We start from the raw sequence: 10,773 nt of genomic DNA, 5'->3' as shown, positions 1-10,773 counted from the left end.
CCAAAAAACTCAAAAGTGCATCTTGTGACTGGTACTGTTAGATTGCTCTTAATTAGGTCTATAATTGGTAAAATAAACACATTCCTCCATGGAAGCCTTTAGGAGGAATCGATTGTCAAAATACTATATTAGGGTAGTTTGAGTTACTGAACTTGATCTTTTTATTTTTTTCTTCCAAAAAACTCAAAAGTGCAACTTGTGACTGGTACAGATAGATTGCTCATAATTAGGTCTATCATTAATAAAAATACTAGATTCCACCACGGAGGCGTTTACGGGGAATTGAATTTTATTAGGGTAGATACGATACTTGAACTTTTTATTTTTTTTCTTCCAAAAAAACTCAAAAGTGCAACTTGTGACCGGTACCGATAGATTTCTCATAATTAGGTCTATCATTGATAAAAAAACCAGATTCCACCATGGAGGCCTTTAGGAGGTATTGAATTTTATTAGGGTAGTTACGATACATGAACTTTTTAACTAACTACCCTAATAAAATTCAATTCCCCGTAAACGCCTCCATGGTGGAATCTGGTATTTTTATCAATGATAGACCTAATTATGAGCAATCTATCTGTACCGGTCACAAGTTGCACTTTTGAGCTTTTTGGAAGAAAAAAAATAAAAAGTTCATGTATCGTAACTACCCTGATAAAATTCAATTCCCCGTAAACGCCTCCGTGGTGGAATCTGGTATTTTTAGCAATGATAGACCTAATTATGAGCAATCTATCTGTACCGGTCACAAGTTGCACTTTTGAGTTTTTTGGAAGAAAAAAATAAAAAGATCAAGTTCAGTAACTCAAACTGCCCTAATATAATATTTTGACAATCGATTCCTCCTAAAGGCTTCCATGGAGGAATGTGTTTATTTTACCAATTATAGAACTAATTAAGAGCAATCTATCAGTACTGGTCACAAGTTGCACATTTGAGTTTTTTGGAAGAAAGAAATATTTTTTGATCGATTGATGTTGAAATTGTTTGAGCCAAAATCATGTTTTACTGCGTATAACTCAGAAACGGTAGGATATAGGAAAAAATGATTCAGGTACAACTTGTAGATAATTTAATGGCCTTTCAATTTTTCCTTGAAAGTTTTTCTCTAACATGTACCGTTTTTGAGATTTAAGCGAAAAATGAAAAAATGGACCCATTTCCCCCCTCCCCCCACTCCGGGGCTCCTCCTAGTGGCCCGGGGTTTTAGTATGTTTATTACCTAGGGACTCTTGACATGTTTCCGAAGAAACATCTTACGTTACTAACTCACGCACTCTAGACCCCCCTTGGAGGGACTCATTCAATGGACTATGTCACTTGTCAGATGTGAGATGTCACAGTCACTTTTATTTTTAGTGGCAACACAGTGATGTTTCACATTGGAATTATTGGAATGTGGAATCCGTAATCAAAGGTCAGCTGCACGCATGCTGCACGTCATTCTTGAATTTTGAAGTTTGAACTTTCAAATTTCAAACATACCTATCGACTGAAAGTAAATGATATTAGATATTAACCACAGAGCAAGTAATATAGTAATATTAACTATTTTCCTAGAGATTTCTTTAGGTACATAATAATAAGTTGATTGTGTGAAGCTGATAATAGCATACATTATTGTTTATCTAACAAAACATTTAGCGAAACATTGATAACAAACCGGTATTATAATAGTGTAATAATATTAAGAACTCAACGTAAACTTGTTTGAGGTGAATGGTGTTGTGTGCACGTAATACATTATTTCAATACCCCTTCCTTTCACTTAAACTGTGTGTCTTTTCTTGAATGTTTGTACATATGTTCTAGACAAATTTAATGCCTAATATACAATTCAAAAACTTTGAATCTAAAGTAAGTATATTTTTTCATTCATAACTAATAAGAAAAGAAAATCATCATAGTTTTGTCTTTTGACATGATAATTCGATATTTCTGTGATTTTTTAACTTTACCATCTTGTTCCTTGTAATTCATTAATTGTGTTAACTTTGACTTCATTTATCCCAGGTTGTTTATAATATCAACATTATTTATTTGAAGTTAATAATTTTCTGTTCCAGGATTCAACAATGTTGCGGGGTATAAAGCTTGTGAGTAGTCATTCACTTTATTTTGTATAAGTTTTCCTTTTGTTCCCTTTAAGTAGAGGAAAACAAACATGTTATTGACCAGCTAGATGTTCATTTCATTAAGCAGTTTATTTATTTAATACATGTTTTTCCTTATCATTTACTAGCTCAAGCCATTATATTAATCCTTTTAGCAAAATTATAGTAGACAAAGTAATCTCTTGTAACATTATTTAACTGCAATTGAGTATTTGAATTAAATTTTTTTTTGTGATAAATGGAAAGATTATATATTAGTTTTATAACAAAACTGTTTTTATTTTTATTTTTTTTGCAATAATTCAAAAGTTATTTCAAAATAAAAATTAGTCTTTGAATCCAGTACCGAAGACACGCCGACAACTCCCGAAGCGTCACCCGATCGCGTGTGACGTCACAATGTTAGTTTTCACTCATTGCAGTTGGTAGAAAATTAAATATAGTTTGAAAAACTAAACAGGATAAAAAGATAAATTCATGAAATTATTGTATTGTTACCGGGTTTTTATAAGTATACAAAATTTAAATTAAATCCGTCGGTTTATAGTGGGTCTAAATCGAATCGAAAGGAGAATTGGTTACATACAAACATATGTTTTAAGCTGATCCTGGCGATCCTTATCAGGATAAATTTATGATATTATTGTATTGTCATCGGATCTTGATAAGTGTTCAAAATTTGAACAAAATCCGTCGGTTTTAAGTGGGTCAAAATCGAGTCGAAACTTCGAAAGGAGTCGGTTACATACAAACATACAGGTGAAGCTAATAAAAGCGTGTTAATAATAAATACAGTGATCTATTTAATTTTGTTGTCATTATTAAATTACATATTAATTATATTAATTATTGTTAATTATATTATTTAAATTTATATAAAAAATGGCGAACCTCAAAAGTTATCGTTTTGTACCATTATGTACGAATACTACAAAGGCAACTCCTGACAAAAATCGGTGATCATAAATATATCAACATCAAGAATATTATTCGTAACTAACTAACTAATTCGGAACCAACTAACAAATCGTATGTAAACGCTATGTACTGCAGTTAATAATAGCTATAACATTATGACGTCACAACTGTGGTGACCAGTCATGGCGCGTTTTTAGTCACGTGATTCTAACTTAAATTTCATCAATTTTTAATTGCTTATAATTAACGGAAAAAAAATTTTTTGAAGTTATTTGCATTAAATATCAATATTATTGATAATAAAGTTTCAAAATACATAAAAAAAATCAATAATTTTTTTTTATTCAAATACTCAATTCATAGTTATTTCAAAACTGTTAGGTTTGGGGATTCATTATAAAAATATAATTTATTTTTTACAGTGGAGTTCAAAAGGGTTTACCTTAGAACCATATGTCACTTCTCTACAATTAGTAAGCAACTATACATCTGCAAAAACAGCTTCAACCACCCAAAATCTACCAAGACTCCCTGTACCAAAACTTAATGATACATTAACAAAATATTTAAAAACAGTGAGACCATTCCTTAATGATGAGGAATTTGCGAATACTTCAAATCTTGTTAAGAAATTCGCATCAGATGATGGGCAGAAATTGCAGGTAATGAAAATTTATTATGTATGTATGTATTATGTATTGCAGGCGGTCTCCGACTGGGGCGATGCCAATCTGGTCAAGTTTAATGCGTCCAAGACCCAGGTGTGTCTATTCTCCGCAAAACGGAGTCCATTCCACCTGACTCCGACTTTCCAGGGTGTGTCCGTGCCGATAACTAACCACCTCGAGCTTCTTGGTATCACCTTAACGCCTACTCTGAACTTTGGTTCCTTCATAGAATCAAAAGCCCAAGTAGCCTCAAAAAAGCTTGGAATTCTGGCGAAGGTGAGACAGTATTTCAGCCCGGGACAGTTGCTCAACCTTTATCAAGCACAAGTCCGATCGTGCATGGAATACTGCTCTCACCTCTGGGACGGTTCCGCCAAGTACCAGCTGGAGGCGCTTGAGGCGATAGAGAGGCGTGCCAAGAGGCTCATTAACGACGATGACCTAGTAGGCAAAAAGCTCCAGAGCCTCGGTCACCGCCGCAGAGTGGCCAGCTTGTCGGTCTTCTATCGGATACACTTTGGAGAGTGCGCTGCGGAACTGCACGATCTCGTTCCGCCATCCCCGTTCTTCCATCGATCGTCGAGGCGCACAGATTCTAGGCATCGCCGTATGGTGGACGTTCCATGTACCCGGACTAAGCGGTTCGGTTCCACATTCTTTATCCGAACCGCGAGGGACTGGAACATGCTTCCTGAGTCTGTGTTCCCCGACGTGTACAATAGGGGGGTCTTCAAGCGTAGAGTGAACAGGTACCTTCTAGGGAAGCGCGTTCCATCTTAGACCACATCTCAGCTTAACATCAGGCGAGATTGTGGTCAAGCGCTTCCCTATTACCAATAAAAAAAAAAAAAAAAAAAATGTATGTTTTTAACGTCGATCATTAATAACATTGGAATATAAATAAATAACTCTTGGGTTTCAATTTTTGCAGAGTCTATTGGAAAAAAGAGCATCTAAACACCAAAACTGGCTTGAAGAATGGTGGATAAACACTGCCTACCTTGAGTACCGTGACCCAGTAGTTGTTTTCTCCAGTCCAGGTTTAGTCTTCCCATTCAGAAAGTTCAATAATCAAAATGAACAATTGGACTATGCTGCTAAAACTTTACTTGCTGCATTGGATTACAAATCATTAATAGACAAGTATGTTTTCATCTTATACCAAACTAGCTGCTCCGCGAGGTTTCACCCCCGTGGCTCCACCCCTGTTGGTCGTAGCGTGATGATATATAGCCTATAACCTTCCTCGATAAATGGGCTATCTAACACCAAAATAATTTTTCAAATCGGACCAGTAGTTCCCGAGATTCGCTCGTTCAAACAAACAAACTCTTCAGCTGTATAATATTAGTATAGATATTATTACAAATGTTTTATAAAAAAATTTATATCTATCAATTTATTTTCAGTGATAAAATACCTCTAGAAATGATGGGGAAAAATCCTCTAGATATGTCCCAATACAAGAAAGTATTTGGTACTTGTCGGATACCACAAGCTAAAAGGGACAAGCTGTCATTCAATGATACCAAATATGTTACTGTTATACACAATAACCATGTAAGTTTAAGCAAATATAGGAACAGCCAACTATTTTATTGATTAGTTATATTTTAAACTAATAGTTGCGCCCCGCGGTTTACCCGCGTGGATCCGCTCCTGTTGGTCACAGCGTGATGATATATGTATAGCCTTCCTTGATAAATGGGCTATCTAACACCAAAATAAGATTTCAAATAGGACCAGTAGTTCCTGAGATAAGCGTGTTCAAACAAACAAACTCTGTTCAGCTTTGTAATATTAGTAAAGGTACAAATAATATGTTATGTATATAAATCACAGTTCAAACATACAAATTTTTTATTTTTTCAATTATTCTTTTATTATTTCAATCCTTTATTATTTTGCATAGTTATTTAACCCATTGAGCCCTGAACGGCCCGATCGGTCCACGACACAATAGATTTTCTATTGTGTCTGTGATTCCGGGGCCTGAATTATTACTACTAAAAAAAATATTGAAGTTCCTTAAAATGTATTTATTTTTGTAAATGTATAATTTACGTATTAATAATATAGACATATTTAATACATTTTATATTACTTAATTGCAGATATTCCATCTCGATCTGTGGGGAAGTGACAACAAAAGGTTAAATAGGGAGCAAATAGTAAAAGGTCTAAAGAAAATCATAGATTCTTCACAGTCACGCACAGATGATGCTATTGGTGTTCTCACTTCGGAAAATAGAGACACATGGGCAAAGGCTTACGAACTATTAAGTAAAGGTGAGCAAGAAATAATTTATATTACATATTTCTATATACTTTAACATGTAGTTTAAAGTTGATTAAAAACATATGAGGCTCTAAAAATTTAAAAATCTCATGAAATCATTCCTTTAATTAAGTATCTTGAAGTTTTATTTTTTACAGGTGTATCAGTATTATTAGTTATCACATGCAAAATAATGTGTTTTATTTTAAGTATATCATATACACTTATCTTTTATCTAAATATATGTTATTCTCTGATTATTCATAAAATACCTGTATTATTTGGAGAATAGTCTTTAAATAAGGAAAATGGGCATGCCTAATGCAGCCTTTCCATGTCACTACCACTACATACATACAATAAACAAATCCTGTTACATCCATATGTTTGTCTGCCTGTCTGGTTGCAGCACCAGTGACCTTTGACCATATAGCAAATATGGAAAAGGGTGAAAATAACTAAACTTCCTTAACCAGTTGTTGACTTTTTTTATGAACACCGAAAAGTAAAATAAAAGATAGATAGTTACAAAAATCAATTATTTTAGGGTTGACTTTGAGTTACACGTGCGCAGGCTGCGCGACGAAACGAATCCCTGGTGGAAATCAAGATCGAGCACAGTATAACTATAATTTAAGTTTAAGAGTAGTTCACCAAGTTAATCTTAATACTATTATAAAGGCGAAAGTTTGTAAGTATGGATGTTTGTTACTCTTTCACGTAAAAACTACTGAACCGATTACAATGAAATTTAGCACACATATAGAGGGTAACTTGGATTAACACATAGGATAGGTTTTATCCCGGAAATCCCACGGGAACGGGTTTTGAAAACGCGGGCGGAAATCTAGTAACAAAATATTTGATTGACACGTGCGCAGACGAAACGAACCGCAACTCGCTAGCAGACGTGGAGCGCAGTATAGCGGTGCTGTGTTTGGACGGCGCGGCGGGGCTGTGGCAGTGCGCGGGCGGGGACGAGCGCCGCACGCTCGCCGCCAAGCACACGATACATGGGGACGGGGCCAATGCGAACGGCGGGAATCGCTGGTTCGATAAAACTGTGCAGGTACTAACCTGGTGGATGTTTGTTGTGTATAATGAAATATAGTGATTGTGAAAGTGTGGGGTAAATGAAAATACCTAGGTACTACAACAATGCTTATAGAAATGAGAATGTTACTTAGATTTTTTTTTGAGAATTTTCTTAAAACTAGGCAATTAACATGCTGTGTTTTATATTTTTTCATTTGCTTGCGTAAAACTGTAAAAACTGAAAATAATATTCATAAAATTTTATATCATATTTTTAATATCACGACTCGATGTTGAAATAATGAGATATTTCCTGGTGGTACTGTCGAATCCATAGAATTTGCACTACCAACTAGAACAGTTTATAATATTAATACACAATTTTTTTCAGTTCATCGTTGGCGCTGATGGTTTAACAGGTTTAACATATGAGCATTCGCCGGCTGAAGGTCAACCCATTGCCATTTTGACTGATTTTATTATAAACTATATGTAAGTTTTCTTGTTATTCACGGAATCCTGACATTTGCATGTCCACTATATTAAACCTGTTCACTGTATGAATAAATAATAAATTATAGCTAACTACTTTTACACATAATAAAGTAATTATTTACTATGTAGTTGGTACCCACAACTCCATCTCCTCTTACTTAAGTCTTTTTCTCTAATTAACATAGGCTATCATTTAAATTGCTGTTTATCTAGCTTCAGAGATAAACCAGAATATCCATAGCCTAATTGATTCTATTTTTAGTCCAGATAATATTAAAACCTAATCTATACATTCATAACGCCCACAACGACGCGTTTATCGGTTCTAGTTTTCGAATTTATATTTAGTCTCTCATAGATACTCAAAAAATTTAAACGAGATATAGTTTATAACTAAATATTTGGGAGGAATGTTAACCAAATTTATTATATTTACAGCGATAAAAATACAAGCGGCGAAGAATCGTCTGCGTCTCCGATCGAACCGGTTCAACTAAAATTCAACGTGAGCGGCGAAGTATCGCAGATGATAAAGGATGCGAAGACGAATTTGGACAAGTAAGAACTTTATTTCATTCACTATTCTATAATGATAGAAAAAAATACCTTCAATTAATTGTAATTACGGTTTTTACACGCTGCTTCTTCAGAGGATGAAATATTTATTAGTCCCAATATTACGGTAAATTTTAACTTTGTGTTAAAACATTGAAAGGTAACAATAAAATGTCCTAATTGAAACATGTAAATATTGATGTGAAATATTAAGATCATTACAACTTGTTACAGATTAGCTGCAGACCTCGATCTAAATTGCTTCAAATTCGATCGATATGGCAAGAATTTCATTAAAACTCAAAAGATGAGTCCAGACAGTTATCTGCAAATGGCAATGCAGTATGCCTTCTACAGGTATGCGTGTAACAAATAATTTTAAGTGAAACTTCTTTACGTTGAGAATAAAATTCAAGGTCGCGTCATGGCAATACCGTCACGTCATGGAGTAAAGCGACGATTTTGGAATCTTTGAGTCTTACCAAAGAAGTTACACTTCTGACACTATGAAATTATAAGTTGCAGAGTAAATTCGCGTATACGTAGCGCGCAGTATTAAAATAAATAATATTATATTAATAAACAGTTTGCATAACACACCCGGAGCGCACTACGAGTCAGCAGCCACGCGTATGTATACAGGCGGCAGGACTGAAACGATCCGCTCCTGTTCGATCGAATCTATTGAATTTGCGAAAACGATGCTTGAGAAGCAAGCCTCACCCAAGGCGAAGGTAGAAGCTATGAGGAAAGCCATTGCGGCACACAAGGATTATACCGTACAGGTGATTTTCAAATCAATATTATTGTAAAAAACTAGGAAATACTTTGTTTCTGGGGCAAATATGCCCCAATTAATAAATTAATTTTACAATTTTTATGGTATTTTCCTCATTTAGTTTCAGTTTCAGACATGGCAGCAGTAAATATTAATAAACAATTATTTAGTATAAAACGCTATGTAATGACGTTTCAAAAGTGCTTCTAGAAGAAGTCTAATTGAATAAATAAATGTTTGAGTTTGAGTTTAAAAAACGGAACTTTTCAGTTTGGAAGGAGAAATAGGGTAGAAACTTTTTTTTGTAAAACATGGCATCAATTTTAAATCATTGTTTTATTTTCATTCAGGCTTTACAAGGTCTCGGTGTAGACAGGCACTTGCTTGGCCTGAAATTGACTGCTATCGAAAACGGAATTGAAATACCTAAATTGTATTCCGACCCTGGATTCACAAGAAGTGCTCATATGAGAATATCTACTAGTCAGGTAAGATATACATACTGTTTTACTTGGTGTTTGTGTTACTGTGTTGTTTTAATATAAAAAGGAGTCACCATACAGTCCAGTAGTTATAGCTTTAACTTAAATTTATATAACACTAGCTTTCCGCCCGCGGCTTTGCCCGCTTTGTCTTAAAACCTAATAAATTATATACTTAAATCTTCCTCTTTATTTATTAAAAAAAACCGCATCAAAATCCGTTGTGTAGTTTTAAAGATTTAAGCATACATAGGGACACAGAAAGCGACTTTGTTTTATACAACGTAGTGATTCCTAGATTGATGAGTACAAAACATCGTAAAAATTACCGCACTCCGCCAGTCTAGTAGAGTATGGTCTAAAGCCTAAACTCTAAACTATATTTTTTTCTCCAGTAGAAAAACAAAAGAGGTTGATGATGACGCATTAATATCTCATATAAAAGAAATAAAAAAGTTACCAGTATCGAATAAAGATTAAACACAAACGTGTCCAGGTGGCGTGCAAGTGCGACGGGTTCATGTGCTACGGGCCGCTCGTAGCGGACGGCTACGCGACGTGCTACAACCCGCGCGACGCGGACGTCAACTTCGCTACGGCGGCGTTCCGCGCGCACCCCGACACCGCCGCTACGAGATATCGACAAGCGCTCGAACGTGCGCTACAGGATATGCACGATGTGCTACTACAGAACACACAGTCTAAATTATAAACAATTTTATGCTATTGCATAGCTTCTATCGTGGGCCTCGAGCGCGGGGACCGAATCCAGAAATTCCGTAACGAAAAAACCTCACGCTCCCCACTCCGACGGGCGTGGAGTGTGGCTTGAAGGCATAGCATGCAATAGCGATACCGCGGCAGTCCCCGAGTGCCACACGTATTTTTATAATTCAATTTTTTCATAATTAGGGTTCCGTCTCGAAAGGAGAACGGGAAGCCTCAGTGTCGTGTCCGACACGCACATGACAGGTTTTATAATTCTAATTATTATAACTCTAGACTCTCTACTAACTCCATAGTGTTGTTCGCGTTATCGCGTGTCAGCTGTGGGTACTTATTTCCATTCCCTTACTTCACTCGCAACAAGTTTTGTTTTGAAAACGCCCTATCTATGTCCTTTCACTATATTTAGTATGTTGTGCCAAATTTCGGAATATTCGGTTCATTGGAAGTGTGAATAAACACATGAAAGTGGATATATGTTTGGGGCTCATTTATACGATTATATCTATTTATGTATATATCTTGTGATTGAAACTCAATAGATAAAATCTAAAGACCCATAAACCGCGTGTTGATTTATTGGCGGATTTATGTAAATGAACTTAAACCATAAACGTATGTGACACTACACATGTTGTCTTCAGCAGTAAATATAAGTTAAAGAATTTTTTGTCCATGTATTTATGTAGTATTTTTAATATTCCTTGTTATTTTTGTTATATAT

General features: G+C 35.2%; 1 protein-coding gene across 1 annotated transcript; it reads left to right on the top strand.

Moving 5' to 3' along the window:
- Window positions 1-1,545: 1,545 nt before the first annotated feature.
- Window positions 1,546-10,717, top strand: LOC149910476 (carnitine O-acetyltransferase-like). The gene is made up of 13 exons (XM_090114192.1): window positions 1,546-1,857; window positions 2,067-2,096; window positions 3,455-3,694; window positions 4,632-4,843; window positions 5,110-5,260; window positions 5,815-5,989; window positions 6,860-7,047; window positions 7,405-7,505; window positions 7,947-8,066; window positions 8,298-8,420; window positions 8,650-8,848; window positions 9,192-9,329; window positions 9,820-10,717. The coding sequence occupies exons 1-13, from the start codon at window positions 1,822-1,824 to the stop codon at window positions 10,033-10,035; spliced, it is 1,929 nt and encodes a 642-aa protein (XP_089970318.1). The 5' UTR covers window positions 1,546-1,821; the 3' UTR covers window positions 10,036-10,717.
- The last annotated feature ends 56 nt before the right edge of the window (window positions 10,718-10,773 follow it).

This window comes from Colias eurytheme, chromosome 2, assembly GCF_061535395.1.
Source record: "Colias eurytheme isolate Ceu_HAF_F1 chromosome 2, ilColEury1 Martin Lab GWU primary, whole genome shotgun sequence".
In the NCBI taxonomy this organism is placed as follows: Eukaryota; Metazoa; Arthropoda; class Insecta; order Lepidoptera; family Pieridae; genus Colias; species Colias eurytheme.
This window is presented reverse-complemented; position numbering and strand designations above follow the sequence as displayed.